Source organism: Lethenteron reissneri, chromosome 56 (genome assembly GCF_015708825.2).
Source record: "Lethenteron reissneri isolate LAM-NWPU_2019-01 chromosome 56, ASM1570882v1, whole genome shotgun sequence".
Classification (NCBI taxonomy): domain Eukaryota; kingdom Metazoa; phylum Chordata; class Hyperoartia; order Petromyzontiformes; family Petromyzontidae; genus Lethenteron; species Lethenteron reissneri.
The window spans coordinates 3,079,870-3,100,976 of NC_083834.1; the positions used below are offsets into that span (position 1 = coordinate 3,079,870).

Sequence of the window (21,107 nt, forward strand, 5' to 3'; positions counted from 1 at the left end):
CGCTAGCAACGCCACTAGCGCCACTCCGCTAGCACCGCCACTAGCGCCACTCCGCTAGCAACGCCCACTAGCGCCACTCCGCTAGCACCGCCACTAGCGCCACTCGCTAGCACCGCCACTAGCGCCACTCCGCTAGCAACGCCACTAGCGCCACTCCGCTAGCAACGCCACTAGCGCCACTCCGCTAGCAACGCCACTAGCGCCACTCCGCTAGCAACGCCACTAGCGCCACTCCGCTAGCAACGCCACTAGCGCCACTCCGCTAACACCGCCACTAGCGCCACTCCGCTAGCAACGCCACTAGCGCCACTCCGCTAGCAACGCCACTAGCGCCACTCCGCTAGCAACGCCACTAGCGCCACTCCGCTAGCAACGCCACTAGCGCCACTCCGCTAGCAACGCCACTAGCGCCACTCCGCTAGCAACGCCACTAGCGCCACTCCGCTAGCAACCGCCACTAGCGCCACTCCGCTAGCAACGCCACTAGCGCCACTCCGCTAGCACCGCCACTAGCGCCACTCCGCTAGCAACGCCACTAGCGCCACTCCGCTAGCAACCGCCACTAGCGCCACTCCGCTAGCAACGCCACTAGCGCCACTCCGCTAGCAACGCCACTAGCGCCACTCCGCTAGCAACGCCACTAGCGCCACTCCGCTAGCAACGCCACTAGCGCCACTCCGCTAGCAACGCCACTAGCGCCACTCCGCTAGCAACGCCACTAGCGCCACTCCGCTAGCAACGCCACTAGCGCCACTCCGCTAGCAACGCCACTAGCGCCACTCCGCTAGCAACGCCACTAGCGCCACTCCGCTAGCAACGCCACTAGCGCCACTCCGCTAGCAACGCCACTAGCGCCACTCCGCTAGCAACGCCACTAGCGCCACTCCGCTAGCAACGCCACTAGCGCCACTCCGCTAGCAACGCCACTAGCGCCACTCCGCTAGCAACGCCACTAGCGCCACTCCGCTAGCAACGCCACTAGCGCCACTCCCGCTAGCAACGCCACTAGCGCCACTCCGCTAGCAACGCCACTAGCGCCACTCCGCTAGCAACGCCACTAGCGCCACTCCGCTAGCAACGCCACCAGCGCCACTCCGCTAGCAACGCCACCAGCGCCACGCCGCTAGCAACGCCACCAGCGCCACTCCGCTAACAACGCCACCAGCGCCACTCCGCTAGCAACGCCACTAGCGCCACTCCGCTAACAACGCCACTAGCGCCACTCCGCTAGCAACGCCACTAGCGCCACTCCGCTAGCAACGCCACTAGCGCCACTCCGCTAGCAACGCCACTAGCGCCACTCCGCTAGCAACGCCACTAGCGCCACTCCGCTAGCAACGCCACTAGCGCCACTCCGCTAGCAACGCCACCAGCGCCACTCCGCTAGCAACGCCACCAGCGCCACGCCGCTAGCAACGCCACCAGCGCCACTCCGCTAGCAACGCCACCAGCGCCACTCCGCTAGCAACGCCACCAGCGCCACTCCGCTAACAACGCCACCAGCGCCACTCCGCTAACAACGCCACCAGCGCCACTCCGCTAGCAACGCCACTAGCGCCACTCCGCTAACACCGCCACTAGCGCCACTCCGCTAGCAACGCCACTAGCGCCACTCCGCTAGCAACGCCACTAGCGCCACTCCGCTAACACCGCCACTAGCGCCACTCCGCTAGCAACGCCACTAGCGCCACTCCGCTAGCAACGCCACTAGCGCCACTCCGCTAGCAACGCCACTAGCGCCACTCGGCTAGCAACGCCACTAGCGCCACTCCGCTAGCAACGCCACTAGCGCCACTCCGCTAGCAACGCCACTAGCGCCACTCCGCTAGCAACGCCACTAGCGCCACTCCGATAGCAACGCCACTAGCGCCACTCCGCTAGCAACGCCACTAGCGCCACTCCGCTAGCAACGCCACTAGCGCCACTCCGCTAGCAACGCCACTAGCGCCACTCCGCTAACACCGCCACTAGCGCCACTCCGCTAACACCGCCACTAGCGCCACTCCGCTAGCAACGCCACTAGCGCCACTCCGCTAGCAACGCCACTAGCGCCACTCCGCTAACACCGCCACCAGCGCCACTCCGCTAACACCGCCACTAGCGCCACTCCGCTAGCAACGCCACTAGCGCCACTCCGCTAGCAACGCCACTAGCGCCACTCCGCTAACACCGCCACTAGCGCCACTCCGCTAACACCGCCACTAGCGCCACTCCGCTAGCAACGCCACTAGCGCCACTCCGCTAGCAACGCCACTAGCGCCACTCCGCTAACACCGCCACTAGCGCCACTCCGCTAACACCGCCACTAGCGCCACTCCGCTAGCAACGCCACTAGCGCCACTCCGCTAACACCGCCACCAGCGCCACTCCGCTAACACCGCCACCAGCGCCACTCCGCTAGCAACGCCACTAGCGCCACTCCGCTAACACCGCCACCAGCGCCACTCCGCTAGCAACGCCACTAGCGCCACTCCGCTAACACCGCCACCAGCGCCACGCCCTCTCAACTAACTCCACTCTTCTCCGTGCACTCCCCGACCTCTCCCCTCTCATCTCATTCACCCTCCCACACGCTCACCCACCCACCCACCATGACCCCTCACTCACTCACCCGCCCACACGCTCACCACGCCCGCTCACTCACCCACCCACCCACACACTCACCCACCCACCATGACCCCTCACTCACTCACCCGCCCACACGCTCACCACGCCCGCTCACTCACCCCACCCACCCACACACTCACCCACCCACCATGACCCCTCACTCACTCACCCGCCCACACGCTCACCCACCCACCACGCCCGCTCACTCACCCACCCACCCACACACTCACCCACCCACCATGACCCCTCACTCACTCACCCGCCCACACGCTCACCCACCCACCACGCCCGCTCACTCACTCACCCACCATGACCCCTCATTCACTCACCCGCCCACACGCTCACCATGCCCACTCACTCACTCACCCACCCACACGCTCACCATGCCCACTCACTCACTCACCCTCCCACACGCTCACCACGCCCGCTCACTCACCCACCCACCCACACACTCACCCACCCACCATGACCCCTCACTCACTCACCCGCCCACACGCTCACCCACCCACCATGCCCGCTCACTCACCCACACGCTCACCATGCCCGCTCACTCACTCACTCACTCACTCACCCGCCCACACGCTCGCCATGCTCGCTCACCATGCCCGCTCACCCACCCACACGCTCACCATGCCCACTCACTCACCATGCCCGCCCACACACTCACCCACCCTCCCACATGCCCGCTCACCCACCCGCCCACACGCTCACCACGCCCGCTCACTCACCCACACGCTCACCCACGCGCTCACCCACACGCTCACCATGCCCACCCACACACCCACCCACACGCTCACCATGCCCGCTCACTCACTCACCCACCCTCCCACACGCTCACCCACCCACACGCTCACCATGCCCACCCACACACTCACACACGCTCACCTCACCCACACGCTCACCATGCCCACCCACACACCCACCCACCCACACGCTCACCCACCCACCCTCCCACCCACCCACACACCCACCCACCCACACGCTCACCACGCCCGCTCACTCACCCACCCACCCACCCGCCCCGCCCACACGCTCACCCACCCACCCGCCCACACGCTCACCCACCCACCCGCCCACACGCTCACCCACCCACCCGCCCACACGCTCACCCACCCACCCGCCCACACGCTCACCCACCCACCCACCCACCCACCCACACGCTCACCCACCCACCCACCCGCTCACCATGCTCGCTCACTCACCCACCCACCCACCCACCCACCCTCCCACCCACCCTCCCACCCGCTCACCATGCTCGCTCACTCACCCACCCACCCACCCACCCACCCTCCCACCCACCATGGCCACGATGCGTTTGACGGCGAGTGCCGTGAGCTCTTCCCCCTTGGGCGCGTCCACGAGGGTGGAGCCCAGCTCCTTGAGGTGGAAGGACATCCCCTCCAGCAGCGTCTCCTTCGTGTCCGTCCAGTTCTCGGGCAGCTCTAGCGCAGCGCGCAAAGCAAAGACAAAGAAGCCCCGCGTAGCCTGTCACACACCGTCGGGGCAAGAGCTGCGAGCTATGAAGGGCGGCACCACGCCCGGCCGCCTTTGTCTCCCCGGCGGCGATGTTCGCGCACCGCACCGGGTACTCGTTTGAGGCCGAGTCGACCTTAGGGGAGGCCCAGGACCGGTTGGGATAATCGTCGCCGGTGTTTGGTGGCCGTGAGCGGGAATCGAACTCGGGTCGCCGGGTCTTTAGCGCAGCGTGGCGCTAACCGCTGCACCACCGCTCCACCCTCAATTCTCACAAAGACAAAAAATCCCCTTCATCTTGGTTCTTTCGGTAAAGTCACGTAGAAGGGAAATAACAAAATAATAAAAATAAAACAGGTCTGTCGGAAAGACAGCTTCATTCAGACAGCGTCTTTCCGACAGACCTGTTCTTCACCTGAGGACGGCTGCTTGCGTTGTGGCCGAAACGTCGTGAGAATTGTATTTTATTATGTTTTATTTTTATTATTTTATTATTTCCCTTCTACGCGACTTTACCGAAAGAACCAAGAAAACGTGGTTTAGTTTCAGTGGTTTCCTAAACACACACCCCACCCACCCACCACCCACCCGGCCCCACCACCGCCACCTCCATCCCCCAACCATCGCTTTAAACAAAAACGACACTTTGGGCAGCATTTCCCGCGTTTGACGAGTCGGTGAAATCTCAGGAGGAGCGCCGCCACCATCCGGCGAGCGGCGGCTCTCACCGAGGGCGGCATCGCTGGCCGTGCCGCCCCCGGGGTTGCCTCGCCGGTAGCCAAATACGCCGGAGGCTGCGCCGTTACCGAGCTTGCCGAGAGAGAATCGGAGGTGGTGGGGATTATTAATTACATCCAACAAACAACAACAACAACCGCCATTCGCGACGTCACCCCGGCGCTGAGGGCCGCGTGAAGCTGTCGAACGCCCACTGGCATGGAGCGTCACGGGACCAGAGGTCGCAACCGGGTACCAGATACCCGTACCCTACCCGATACCCGGCCGGGTACGGGTAGGCCGTGAGTCACTGGTGAGTAACCGTTTGTCACTCATTTCCCAACGTCTTGTCTCTTCTCACAGTTCAAGTTCCTAGAATCAACCCACCCGCGTCTGCAACATGGCTTCATCCCAGGAGGTCGCAATCGGGTACTCGTACCCGCACCCTACCCGATACCCGGCCGGGTACGGGTAAGGAATCTAAACCCGTTTGCGACCTCTGCCCGGGACAGACCCAGGTGCCATGGGTCGGCTCATCTTATTGGAGTTTACCGGAGGCGCCTTTCAGCGATCGCCAAGTTGCACACGGGCGTGATAAAGGACTTGAAGCGGAGAGGTGGGTCGCTGCACAGCGCTGGGACGGTTTCGATGATGCGGCCAAACGAGGAGGGACCGATGAGGAGGGGTCGGGATGGGCCCGGGTCGTAGCGCGACCGCCATGACAGCCCGATGCACCGTGCTGCGGGGCCCACACGCCGACTGCGTTTGTCGCCCGGCGCACTGGTCGTCATCGTCGTCGTCGTCGTTATTGTCGTCGTGGATGTTGTCGTCATTATTGTCGTCGTCGTCATTGTCGTCGTTGTCGTCATCGTCATTGTAACTGTATCCACACACAGCAGCAGCAGCAGCAGCAGCCGCCACCCCCCCCCCCGGACCCCAACGTCTACAGTTGACAAACAAACCGCGCTCAGAAAACCTCAAGCCGACCACGGGCGCTTTATCTTGGAAACAAACACTCGGCCGCGCGCGGTGGCCGCAGCAAAGTTACAATTCCGGCTGTAACCACACGCACGCACAGACAAAGATCCCCCGTGTAGCCTGGAACAGACTGTTTGGGGGGCAAGTGCTGTTGTCGAGTAGCAGCTGTGAAGGCCGCCCCTGTGGCGGGCCGGCGGGCGGTCGGTCGGCATCAGAGGCCCAGTTTGTACGAATCGGAGCAGGTAATCGCTTGAGGCGGAGTCGACCTAGGGGAGGCCCGGAACCAGATCGGGTAATCGTCACCTGGTATGGGTGGAGCAGGGCCGACCCAGAGACCCGCTCTCAACTCGAGACACGAGCCTCGACTTCAGATGCCAAAACCAACGAAACCCCAATTTTCACTTCCATTGAAGCATGGATAACGATCTCAAAGCAACCGAGGCCTCGCAGATTTCTTTATATTTAACTAGCTTCACTACCCGGCTTCGCCCGGGACTTGGATTCTTATACTGGTAGGAACGAAGTGAACCAGCCTACAATAGATGATATCGTCCGTCCGTCCGTCCGATGTCCGATTAGGTGTAGCAACATCGCCCCCTACTGAAAACACTTGGCAGGACCCTACAAAAACCTTTAGAATCAGTGAGGCTTTCCTGGCTAAACAAGTGTAACATTCCCTTATAATTCCCTGAGATAATTTTTTATTTAAATGTTTTAATTAAAAACTAACTCATTCCCTGAGATAATTTTTAATTTAAATGTTTTAATTAAAAACTAACTCACAGCGGCCTAAAGCCTACAGCTAGGCCTAAAGCCTAGAGCTAGGCCTCAAACTCTCCCTTCGTATTGTCCGATGAGGTGTAGCAACATCGCCCCCTACTGCAAACACTTGGCAGGACCCTACAAAAACCTGTAGACTCAGCGGGGCTTTCCTGGCTAAACAAGTGTAATAATACATTATGTTTATATTCTTTGCTTATTCGTTCCTACCAGCCCACCCCGCAGGGACCTGTTCTTGGATTAATACACGGCCCACGCGGAGGGTGGGGGGGGGGGGGTGCGTGACGGGTGACATCACATCTGTGACGTCACGTATGTGACGTCACCGCTCACTTGCCGTGCAAAATATTACATCCATAATTGCACCCCACCCCTCTCCCCCCCCAAAAATACAAAAGTCTTTTTTAATACGTTTTGCATTGTGTACAGTCTGGAAGCTACCCACATGCCAAATTTCAACTTTGTTGCATGTCGGGAAGTACGCTAAACATTTCGAACAGACACACATAATCACAAATTTCCCTTTAATATATATACGTCGATATATATTTTTAAATCCTTTATATTAAGTTCACTTGCTTGCGCGCTTACGACCGTGCAAATCTTTCGGTCGTTTTTTAACCCACTTCCCGTGATCCAATCGAGCTGACATTTTCCACAGACTCGTTGTGTGTGACAAATAATGTTCGTGAAAATTTTTTCCCAAAATTTTACACTTTTTAGGACAAAAAAAATTATATTTAATTACCAATTGCTTAATGGTGGCAGGCAATCATCTGACCCATAGGTGGCAGCCATCTCAAGCCAGAGGACGAGAGGACTCTAGCCGCCACGCATATAAAGGATTTATAGTGAAAAACTTTGTTTTTACGGGTTATACTTATTTTTTGTTTCCCCCACTGCGGCTGGCGAGCCGTGAAGGATGACGACGACGAAGATGACGACGACGATGGCGACGACGATGACGACACAGCGACCCCAACGCACGTTGACGCGGCAAGGTGAACCAAGGCGGGCGACCGGCACGGAACGACGATTTCATCGCGCCCCCCCCCTCCCCCCCAGCAAAACAAGGGCCCCCTCCTGCCACCCCCCTCCTCATCACCGCGGCTAGTGCCAAGGTCGTGACTACGACCGCAACTGCAAGCAATGCATCTAAAGGCGATGCTGACGACGCCGCTGAAAACGCAATTTTTTTTTTCTCGTACGACGCGAATGTAAAGAAAAAGATCAAATAAATAATAATCCGTGATCCGATAGTTCGATGTCACAGGAAGTGATGTCACAGACACCATCGAACTCGAGACCCAATTTTTTTGTTTAATCTATCGCGAATTAAAAATAAGCAATAACATTTCAGCGATCCGAAAGTATGATGGTCACAGGACGTGACGGGTGTCACAGGAAGCGACGTCACAGACGCCGCCAAGACTCCCGGTTTTTACGGAATCGTTCAACCGAACCAGGCGGCACAATTCATCGTTTGAAAGATGCAAATAAAAAAATTCCGCGATTCAAAAGTTAGAGGTCACAGACGCCAGCTAGCCTTCCCGGTTTTTACGGAATCATAAACCGAGCACGAGACCCAATATTCAATTTTCAGATATTGCTAATTAGAAATAACTAATAACATTCCACGATCCGAAAATTTGATGTCACGAAAAGTGATGTCACAGACACCACCTAGACTCCTGATTTAACGGAATCATTCAACCGAAACCCGAGATGCAATTCGCATTTTGAACGGTGCAAATAACAAAATAGAAAAATTCCGCTATCCGAAAGTTTTGACGTCACAGGAAGTGATGGACATCACAGGAAGTGATGTCACAGACGCGACACAAAAGGCTCACACGCAGCTCTGCTGTGGAGAATGACAGAATAATTAACACATTCCTGCGGAGGGAGCTGGTAGGAACGTTGGGTTGCTCGGTCAATGGCCTGCAGGGTCAACGGCGGCGTGGTGTATTCCGCAAATATGCCCGACTGTGAGGGTGGGCACAAGCCGGCGTGAGTAGGTTAAACGTTGAGTTTTATAAGGGCACCACGGGGTGACCAGCCCCTCCCCACCCAGCCCCACCCCTCCCACCCCCCACCCAGCCCCACCCTCCCCACCTAGCCCCACCTTCCCCACCCAGCCCCTCCCTACCCAGCCCCACCCTCCCCACCCAGCCCCTCCCCACCCTCCCCACCCTCCCCCTTCCCACCCAGCCCCTCCCCACCCAGCCCCTCTGGATGCACGACGGACGGACAGACAGACACAATAATCCCCTGTGGGCTGGTGTAACCAGGAGGTTCCTACCAGTACCAGATAATCCATCTCCTTCGCGTACAATACAATGCGTGTCTCCGCGTAAAACAAAAAAAAACCCCATAAAATGACTTCTTACACAACCGTTACGACACAGAGGGCATTCCGCGTCTCATCGTCTTGTTTACATTCTATGCGGCCCAGCGCATTCATTGTTGAGTTTCGCATCGCTGTCACATTTTGCGTCAAACTAGAACCCGCGTAGCGTAAAGCGCGGGAGGTGACCTCGTCAATAAACACGTTGCCAGCTCACCGGCATTGTGGCTCAATCGACAAGATCCCGACTGCTGCTGCTGCTGATGATGAGACACCGAACGTTGAACCCAGCCCTTGTCAATAAACACGTGCCAGCTCACCAGCATTGTGGCTCAATCGACAAGATCCCGACTGCTGCTGCTGCTGATGATGAGACACCGAACGTTGAACCCAGCCCTTGTCAATAAAACACGTTGCCAGCTCACCGGCATTGTGGCTCAATCGACAAGATCCCGACTGCTGCTGCTGCTGCTGATGATGATGAGACACCGAACGTTGAACCCAGCCCTTGTCAATAAACACGTGCCAGCTCACCAGCATTGTGGCTCAATCGACAAGATCCCGACTGCTGCTGCTGCTGATGATGAGACACCGAACGTTGAACCCAGCCCTTGTCAATAAAACACGTTGCCAGCTCACCGGCATTGTGGCTCAATCGACAAGATCCCGACTGCTACTGCTGCTGATGATGATGATGAGACACCGAACGTTGAACCCAGCCCTCATCAAGTGTGCCGTACTTGGCCCTTCCCCTATCCAACCCTTAGATATACGGATGGTAGCTCTTGCAATCTCTCATTTACTTGGTACAGCTGTCGTGGCTGTAACGGTTCCACCTGAAGACGGAAGCTTGTGTTGTCTCCGAAACGTCGTGATTTTTATTTTATTTTACTTTTATTAATTTTAATGTTTTACCTACGTGACTTTACCGAAAAAACCTAAGAATACGTTGCCAGCTCACCGGCATTGTGGCTCAATCGACAAGATCCCGACTGCTGCTACTGCTGCTGCTGATGATGATGATGCTGCTGCTGATGACGATGAGACACCGAACATTGAACCCCGCTCCCGTCTATAAAGACCTGGCAGTTCACCGGCACCACTCTAAATAATAAGTCCCCGACGCTGCTGCTACTGATGATGATGATGACAGTGAATTCATAATAAAGGTTTTTGGGTCTGATTGCGTTATTTATAAATGTGTCGGAACCCTCCACCACCCGACACGGCATATCAGTAACAAATGTGTCACGTATTCTTAGGTTTTTTCGGTAAAGTCACGTAGGTAAAACATTAAAATTACCTACGTGACTTTACCGAAAAAACCTAAGAATATGAATCCTTGCAGTCACGAAAGCTTCAAATCTAGAAGAAATGTGTCACGTTTTTTCAAAGGACAAAATAATTCGCTAAAATGACAGCGAATGTTGAAATCGCTCCTTGCCGATAAACATCTGCCAGCTCACCAGCATTGTGGTTCAAGCGACAAGCCCCCGACTCTGCTGCCGATGTTGCTGATGATGACGATGATGTTGCTGATGATGACGATGATGACGATGACGTTGCTGATGATGATGACGATGATGACGTTGCTGATGTTGCTAATGATGATGACGATGATGACGATGATGACGATGACGTTGCTGATGATGATGACGATGATGACGATGATGACGATGACGTTGCTGATGATGATGACGATGATGACGATGATGACGATGACGTTGCTGATGATGATGACGATGATGACGTTGCTGATGTTGCTAATGATGATGACGATGATGACGATGATGATGTTGCTGATGATGATGACGATGATGACGATGATGATGTTGCTGATGATGATGACGATGATGACGATGATGATGTTGCTGATGATGATGACGATGATGACAATGATGATGATGACGATGATGATGACGATGTTGCTGATGATGATGATGATGACGATGATGATACACCGAATGTCGAAACCCATCCCGGAGTTGTGCTCGCACGTGGAGCCAATTGTTGCCGGCACCGCACACTCCCCGGAGCGCCGCGTGACCGGTGGGAATTTTACTGGTAGGAACCACCTGGTTCCACCAGCCCACAAGGGATTGTTGTGTCCGTCCGTCGTGCAGGGAGGGGCTGGGTGGGGAGGGAGGGGCTGGCTGGAAAGGGGAGGGAGGGTGGGGCTGGATGGGGAGGGGCTGGTCACCCCGTGGTGCCCTTATAAAACTCAACGTTTAACCTACTCACGCCGGCTTGTGCCCGCCCTCACAGTCGGGCATATTTGCGGAATACACCACGCCGCCGTTGACCCTGGCCATTGACCGAGCAACCCAACGTTCCTACCAGCTCCCTCCTCCGCAGCAGGAATGTGTTTGTTTTCTTCAGGCGGAGGGGTCGAGGCGTGAAGGACACGGCACCTAGTCTGCAGATTTATTTCACAGCATAGACACTTCTAAATCATCCAGATCGAAAACTCATTTCTTAAGAGCTGCTTTGCACGTTCAATTTGTTGTCCTTCCCCCCACACCTCCGATAAGCACGGTTGGCTACGTACAGTGCGAAAGAAGTTCACCACACGTACGTACGTGCACAAACACGGCGCTTCAGCAGAGACAGAGGCGTTCGTGCGGAATTGCACCCCCACCCGGGTTGACTGTCGGTGGTGGGTGGAGCGAGCGGGGAAGTGGGTGAGCGAGCGTGATGATGGTTTCACCAGCTGTGAGTGGGTGAGCGGGTGGGACGGTGAGTGGGTGAGTGAATGAGCGGGTGAGCGAGCGAGATGATGGTTTCACCAGGTGGGTGGGTGGGTGAGTGGGTGGGAGGGTGAGTGGGTGAGGGAATGAGTGGGTGAGCGAGTGAGATGATGGTTCCACCAGTGGTAGGTAGGTGGGTGAGCGGGTGGGACGATGAGCAGGTGAGTGAATGAGCAGGCGAGCGAGCGAAATGGTTCCACCACCAGCGTCTCCGAGCAGGATGAGGATTGTCAAAGCCAGGAGCCGGAGGCGGTGCGATGACAGCGTCTGGGTCTGGAGCGCTGCCGCTACCCTGGACGTCCACGTTGCTCCGCTCAGTTCGCACGGACATGAAAGGCGCTCCTCCGGATCCGTCGCGCGGGGGGGGGGGGGGGGGGGGGATCCGGAAGAGCGCTGGCTAAGGATTCTCTCCCTGCCAGGGCCCTGCGACCCCCTCTGCCCACCCACCAGCTGAGCGGACATTGGGGCGCCACGGTGGCTAGGAGATGTTAACTCCCTCGCCTGGTATACAGGAGGTCGTGGGTTTGATCCCGACCCTGACGCCTGCTGCTGTATATTTGGAGTTTGCGTGTCTCTCTCATCATCATCATCACGGTGGCTAGGAGATGTTAACTACCTCGCCTGGTATACAGGAGGTCGTGGGTTCGATCCCGACCCTGATGCCTGCTGCTGTATATTTGGAGTTTGCATGTCTCTCTCTCTCTCATCATCATCATCACGGTGGCTAGGAGATGTTAACTACCTCGCCTGGTGTACGGGAGGTCGTGGGTTCGATCCCGACCCTGACGCCTGCTGCTGTATATTTGGAGTCTGCGCGTCTCTCTCTCTCATCATCATCACGGTGGCTATGAGATGTTAACTACCTCGCCTGGTATACAGGAGGTCAGGGGTTTGGTCCCGACCATGACGTCTGCTGCATATTTGGAGTTTGCGTGTCTCTCTCGCTCTCCCCCAGTAAGTCACGTGGAATTTTCTCCGGGTTTTCCCTCTACACATAGAAGCAATATCACGCGTTTAGACTACGAACATTCGACTTACGAACTTTTAGGGATACGAACAAAACTGTCCGTATGTTCAGTTGCCCGTTCGGACCGAGTTGTTAGTTCAAACGCCCCGCGCAATATAGATGGCGGTGGTGACATCTACATATGCAGAACGTGAAGAACCAGTGGCATCTACATCTGCAGAATGTGAAGAACCAGCAACATCTACATCTGCAGAACGTGAAGAACCAGCAACATCTACATCTGCAGAACGTGAAGAACCAGTCGCATCTACATCTGCAGAACGTGAAAAACCAGTGGCATCTACATCTGCAGAACGTGAAGAACCAGCAGCATCTACATCTGCAGAGCGTGAAGAACCAGTGGCATCTACATCTGCAGAACGTGAAGAACCAGTGGCATCTACATCTGCAGAACGTGAAAACCAGTGGCATCTACATCTGCAGAACGTGAAAACCAGTGGCATCTACATCTGCAGAACGTGAAGAACCAGTGGCATCTACATCTGCAGAACGTGAAGAACCAGTGGCATCTACATCTGCAGAACGTGAAAACCAGTGGCATCTACATCTGTAGAAAGTGAAGAACCAGTGGCATCTACATCTGCAGAGCGTGAGGAAGCAGTGGCATCTACATCTGCAGAACGTGAAGAACCAGTGGCATCTACATCTGCAGAACATGAAGAACCGGCGGCATCTACATCTGTAGAACGTGAAGAACCAGTGGTCTCTACATCTGCAGAATGTGAAGAACCAGTGGTGTCTACATCTGCAGAACGTGAAGAACCAGTGGCATCTACATCTGCAGAACGTGAAGAACCGGTGGCATCTACATCTGCAGAACGTGAAGAACCAGCGGCATCTACATCTGCAGAACGTGAAGAACCAGTGGCATCAACATCTGCAGAACGTGAAGAACCGGTGGCATCTACATCTGCAGAACGTGAAGAACCAGCGGCATCTACATCTGCAGAACGTGAAGAACCAGTGGCATCTACATCTGCAGAACGTGAAGAACCAGTGGCATCTACATCTGCAGAACGTGAAGACCCAGTTGTCTCTACATCTGCAGAACGTGAAGAACCAGTGGCATCTACATCTGCAGAACGTGAAGAACCAGTGGCATCTACATCTGCAGAACGCGAAGAACCGGTGGCATCTACATCTGCAGAACGTGAAGACCCAGTTGTCTCTACATCTGCATAACGTGAAGAACCGGTAGCATCTACATCTGCAAAACGCGAAGAACCAGTGGCATCTACATCTGCAGTACGCGAAGATCCAGTGGCATCTACATCTGCAGAACGTGAGGAAGCAGTGGCATCTACATCTGCAGAACGTGAAGAGCCAGTGGCATCTACATCTGCAGTACGTGAAGAACCAGTGGCATCTACATCTGCAGAACGTGAAGAACCAGTGGCATCTACATCTGCAGAACGTGAGGAAGCAGTGGCATCTACATCTGCAGAACGTGAAGAACCAGTGGCATCTACATCTACAGAACGTGAAGAACCAGTGTCATCTACATCTACAGAACGTGAAGAACCAGTGGCTTCTACACCTGCAGAACGTGAAAAACCAGTGGCATCTACATCTACAGAACGTGAAGAATCAGTGGCATCTACATCTACAGAACGTGAAGAACCAGTGGCATCTACATCTACAGAACGTGAAGAACCAGTGGCATCTACATCTACAGAACGTGAAGAACCAGTGGCATCTACATCTGCAGAACGTGAAGAACCAGTGGCATCGACATCTGCAGAACGTGAAGAACCAGTGGCATCGACATCTGCAGAACGTGAAGAACCAGTGGTGTCTACATCTGCAAAACGTGAAGAACCAGCGGCATCTACATCTGCAGAACGTGAAGAACCAGCGGCATCTACATCTACAGAACGTGGAGAACCAGTGGCATCGACATCTGCAGAACGTGAAGAACCAGTGGCATCTACATCTGCAGAACGTGAAGAACCAGTGGCTTCTACATCTGCAGAACGTGAAGAACCAGTGGCATCTACATCTACAGAACGTGAAGAACCAGTGGCATCTACATCTACAGAACGTGAAGAACCAGTGGCATCTACATCTACAGAACGTGAAGAACCAGTGGCATCTACATCTACAGAACGTGAAGAACCAGTGGCATCTACATCTGCAGAACGTGAAGAACCAGTGGCATCTACATCTGCAGAACGTGAAGAACCAGTGGCATCGACATCTGCAGAACGTGAAGAACCAGTGGCATCGACATCTGCAGAACGTGAAGAACCAGTGGCATCGACATCTGCAGAACGTGAAGAACCAGTGGTGTCTACATCTGCAAAACGTGAAGAACCGGTGCCATCTACATCTGCAGAACAACTTTTAAAGCCATTCTCCGTGTCCAGTGTACCACGCAGCACAACAAGTTTGGAATCGACAGGAGTAAAGTTGTACTCGTAAACAAATCGACTTGCGAACACAAACCTCGGGAACTTAACCCGTTTGCAAGCCGAGGAGCCCCTGTATTTGGCCGACGCCATCCACATCCACGCGATGATCATGACGATGGTAGCAAGCCCCCTTTCTCTGGGCTATCATTTGCGATAGCCGGGGTTCACTTCTGACAATAAAAAGCCACGTTGCAGCTTAGTGGGGCTTTAGCTGGCAAAGTATGTTTTACTGGTAGGAACCTCCTGGTTCCACCAGCCCACAGGGGATTATTGCGTCCGTCCATCGTGCATCCAAAAATGGGAGGGGTGGGGCTGGGTGGGGAGGGGCTGGTCACCCCATGGTGCCCTTATACAACTCAACGTTTAACCTACTCACGCCGGCTTGTGCCCGCCCTCACAGTCGGGCATATTTGCGGAATACACCACGCCGCCGTTGACCCTGCAGGCCATTGCCCGAGCAACCCAACGTTCCTACCAGCTCCCTCCGCAGAAATGTGTTAAAAATACCAACACGTTTTCAGTTTATTGGCGGCGCCATGCTGCCCATTACCTCCAGAGGACAGCGCTAAAGGATTGGCGGTCGGTATCGGTCAACAGTGGTGAGCTCTTGAGGAGGAGGGGGGGGGGGGGAGTGGTGGCGCAGCGGTTAGCGCGCCCCCGCTACAAACCCCCCCTACCCCTCCGATCACGGCTATGTACGGCGCGAAAGACGTTTCACGAACAAGAACCCGGCGACCAGAGTTCGATTCCTGCCTCGTGGCCAAACAGCGGTGACGATTATAATCGAACCGCTTATCGGATTATAATTATCCGAAAGCGGTTCGGAGCCTCCCCTAGGTCGACTCGGCCTTAAGCAAGTACCCGGTGCGGTGCGAAGCAAACGTCATCAATGGGGAGACAAAGGCGGCCGGGCGTGGCGCTGGCCTCCTTACCCCTGCGTGTGCAGTGCCGACCCTCATAGGCGCTGCTCGCCAACAGCACTTGCCCCGGCAGTCTGTTGAAGGCTACACGGGGGATCTTTGTCTTGAGATAACAATGTAACGCTCTCCGCAACTTCTCCATATGGACAAAGCCTTGTATCTATAAATGGATCGCCAAAAAACTATTCAAATTCTGTGGGCCACACGGAACCCCCCCATACTACATCGACTGGACATCTGTGACACAGCGCTTCACAATTCATCGGACTCGTCCAGACTAAATAAATATTAAGATTCTGGTGAGATGTTAACTACCTCACCTGGTATACAAGAGGTCGTGGGTTCGATCCCGACCCCGACGCCTGCTGCTGTATATTTGGAGTTTGCATGTCTCTCTCTCATCATCATCACGGTGGCTATGAGATGTTAACTACCTCGCCTGGTATACAAGAGGTCGTGGGTTCGATCCCGACCCCGACGCCTGCTGCTGTATATTTGGAGTTTGCATGTCTCTCTCTCATCATCATCACGGTGGCTAGGAGATGTTAACTACCTCGCCTGGTATACAAGAGGTCGTGGGTTCGATCCCGACCCCGACGCCTGCTGCTGTATATTTGGAGTTTGCATGTCTCCCTCTCATCATCATCATGGTGGCTAGGTGATGTTAACTACCTCGCCTGGTGTACAGGAGGTCGTGGGTCTATGTATCTATGTATCTCTATGGGTCTCTATGTATGTCTATGGGTGTCTATGCATCTCTATGGGTCTCTATGCATCTCCATGCATCTCTATGGGTGTCTCCCTCCACGAGCATGCAAGTGGGAGGGGCTGTCAGCCTGCAGGCGTCAGGGCAGAGACTAACAGTGGAGTGGCAGTCCAAGGAGGGAGCGAGGGATCACGCGCGCCCAGCGAGTGGCTCGGCCGCGGTGGAGACGGAGCGACGAAATGGGATTGTTGTGCGACAAGCCGGGCGGATCACTCCGTCGGAGGCGATTCCGTGGCGAAGAGCGGTGGCGCAGCGGTGGACGCAGCCAACACCGACACCACACCGACGAAACCGGCCCTTGGGCCTTCCCCTAGGTCGACTCGGCCTCAAATGAGTAGCCTGGTGCGTTGCGGGAGAGACAAAGGCGGCCCGGGCGTGGTGCTTTGCCACCCAATCACATCACAGGCGCTGCTGCTACTCGCCAACAGCACTTGCCCCAACAGTCTGCTGAGGCTACACGGGGGATCTTTGTCTGCGGTGACTGAATCACGGGTGGTCTACGTAGGGTGCGAAAGAAGTTAGAGGTCGGGGACACGAGACCATCAACACTGAGGTCCCCCCCCTCTCTCTCTCTCTCTGGACCACAAAACGCCATACGGCCAGCGAGAAACAGCACTAAATTTCGATTTAAAGCTTTTGTGACTGCAGGGATTCATCTTCTTGGTTCTTTCGGTAAAGTCACGTAGAAGGGAAATAATAAAATAATAAAAGTAAAACTTAATAAATTATAAAATAATACAAATAAACCATAATAAATAATGTTTTATTTTTATTATTTTAATAAAACATAATAAATAATGTTTTATTTTTAATATTTTATTATTTCCTTTCTACGTGACTTTACCGAAAGAACCATGAAGATGAAACAGCACTAACTCAAGGAGTAACCGATAATACGATTTTTTTTTTTACAAAATAAAATATCCGTTATTTGACTTTAGCAAGGTATTATTTCTCTTCTCTATAACTTTATTATATTTTTATTAGGACTTTAAAAACTTGCGGTGGTGGAAGGGGGGGGGACATAGGTCGATGTTGGGGATGGGAACGGCGTGGATTGAACAACAGCTTTAGCCGAATTCCTGAAAATGAATTTATTATTTTAAATATAATAATCATTTGTAAATGATGATGATGATGCGTCATCTCTGAAGTCACAAAATGAAACAGCCGGTAAAATAGTAAACACACACTGAAGACACAATCGTCAACACACAGTGGTGATCACAAAGACACAATCGTGAGCACAAAGACACAATCATGAACACACAGTGGTGATCACAAAGACACAATCTTAAACACAGTGGTGAGCATAAAGACACAATCGTGAATACACAGTGGTGATCACAAAGACACAATCTTAAACACAGTGGTGATCACAAAGACACAATATTGATCACAAAGACACAATCTTAAACACAGTGGTGATCACAAAGACACAATCTTAAACACAGTGGTGATCACAAAGACACAATAGTGATCACAAAGACACAAAATTAAACACAGTGGTGATCACAAAGACACAATATTGATCACAAAGACACAATCTTAAACATAGTGGTGATCACAAAGACACAATCGTGAACACAGTGGTGATCACAAAGACACAATCGTGATCACAAAGACACAATATTAAACACAGTGGTGATCAAAGACACAATAGTGATCACAAAGACACAATATTAAACAGTGGTGATCACAAAGACACAATATTGATCACAAAGACACAATCTTAAACACAGTGGTGATCACAAAGACACAATATTGATCACAAAGACACAATCTTAAACACAGTGGTGATCACAAAGACACAATATTGATCACAAAGACACAATCTTAAACACAGTGGTGATCACAAAGACACAATATTGATCACAAAGACACAATCTTAAACACAGTGGTGATCACAAAGACACAATATTGATCACACAGACACAATCTTAAACACAGTGGTGATCACAAAGACACAATATTGATCACAAAGACACAATCTTAAACACAGTGGTGATCACAAAGACACAATATTGATCACAAAGACACAATCTTAAACACAGTGGTGATCACAAAGACACAATATTGATCACAAAGACACAATCTTAAACATAGTGGTGATCACAAAGACACAATCTTAAACACAATAGTGATCACAAAGACACAATATTGATCACAAAGACACAATCTTAAACACAGTGGTGAACACAAAGACACACTCGTGAACACACAGTGGTGGTCACAAAGACACAATAGTGAACACAAAGACACAATAGTAAACAGTGGTAAACACAATCATGAACACACAGCAGACACACACACGAGAGAGAGAGAGAGGAGTTTGAAGCCGGTGGGGGTAGTGGCAGAGGTCAATGAAAGTAAAACCACGAAACCGCCCGCAGGCACTCCAAGTTCATGGTGAATGCGGAGTGATTATTGATTATTGATCATCGCCGTCTCGATTTATGGAATGATAATTACTGTGTAGTCCACACGAGGCGGCCAATGGCACCACCATCACCATCACCACCATCTCCAAATCCACCATCATCTCTACCACACCATCACCACAACTAACCATCACCATCACCACCATCTCCAAAACTACCATAATCTCTACCATACCACTACCATAACTACCACACCATCAACTACATCACCATCTTCACCATCTCCAAATCCACCATCATCTCTACCACACCATCACCACAACTACCACCACCATCTCTAAACCCACCATCATCTCTACCATACCACTACCATAACTACCACACCATCAACGACATCACCATCACCACCATCACCACAACTACCACCACCATCTCTAAAACTACCACAATCTCTACCACACCATCCCCAACATCACCACAACCAAAATTAACACCACCACCTCCATCTCCACCACCATTATAACCTGCACCATCATCTCCACCATCAACGGCCCCACCACCAAAACCACCACACACACACCACACCACCACCACACTACCACCACCACCACCCATCACACATCACCACCACAACACCACAAACACACCCTACCGCACCACCACCACACACACCACCACCACAACACACCACCACCACAACCACACCACCACCCATCACCCCACCACCACAACCACACCACCACCCATCACACCACCACCACAACCACACCACCACCCATCACACCACCACCACAACCACACCACCACCCATCACACCACCACACACACACACCACAACACCAACCATCACACCACCACCACCACACACATCACTAACACACCATCACAACACACCACCACCAACCACCACACACACCACGACCACCACCACCCCACCAACCACCACCACATCACCACCACATCACTAACACCACCACCCCACCAACCACCACACACAACAACACACACCACACCACCAACCACAACAACACCACCACTTACTCTTATGGCCACAACTTTTACCCGCGCTGGGGCTTCTGACGATGGCTCGCCCCGCAACCCTGAAGGCTTCCATGGCGAAGCTGCTGCTCCGACGGTTGTTGTGGTTGTTGTTGTTGTTGTGGTTGTTGTTGTTGTATTACAAGCTGCTGCTGCTACCGTAGGTTGTTGTTGTTGTTCGGCTGAGAAGTGGTCGCCTCCACCGCCGCCGCCGCCTCCCGAATCGCAACTTTTTGTAACGAAAACTCCGTAGCCACGCCCAGTGGGCGTGGCTACGGAGAGGCAACCCGCGATTAACATAAATTAACATAAATTAACAAAAATTAACATAATGTTTAAAAAAAACTCGCGTGGATTCAAACTGCCGTTTGGAATAACCGCGCGTGGGCGTGGCCTGTTATGTTAATATGGAACAAGGGCGTGGCCTGTTATGTTAATATGGAACAAGGGCGTGGCCTGTTATGTTAATATGGAACAAGGGCGTGGCTTGTTATGTTAATATGACACGAGGGCGTGGCTTGTTATGTTAATATGGAACGAGGGCGGGGCTTGCTGGATTAGGGCGTGGCGAACCTCGCCGTGTAGACCAATGGGAAGCGAGAAAATGTTATGGTAATTCGCGAAGGGCGGGGACCGACCCCCTCCCCCCCGCCCCGCCCATTATGCTAATTAGACAAAGCGGTGACGCGCAGGAGGGAGGCCATGTTGGTCAGGGGTAACGGAGCGAGCGCCGGGCTAAACGGGCGGACATGTTTGTAGAGGGGGGGGGGTGGAGTCGCGCGTGGAGTGACGTCACAAAGCAGCAACACGTGCGTCGTTATTTACACAATATGGCCGCCGGCCGGTGACGTCACCAATCAAGTGTGTTTACCCTTCATTTCGATTTAAAGCTGTTCGTGAGTGCAGGGATTCGTC

General features: G+C 53.5%; 1 protein-coding gene across 1 annotated transcript in view; it reads right to left on the reverse strand.

Annotated features, from left to right (window-relative positions):
- LOC133356976 (low density lipoprotein receptor adapter protein 1-like) overlaps window positions 1-20,422 on the reverse strand; it is a 39,556-nt gene extending 19,134 nt beyond the window's left edge. The window contains 2 exon segments of the mRNA XM_061574711.1: window positions 3,907-4,049; window positions 20,196-20,422. Of these exon segments, the coding sequence (XP_061430695.1) occupies window positions 3,907-4,049; window positions 20,196-20,268 (216 nt within the window). The 5' untranslated portion in view covers window positions 20,269-20,422.
- Window positions 20,423-21,107: the final 685 nt, after the last annotated feature.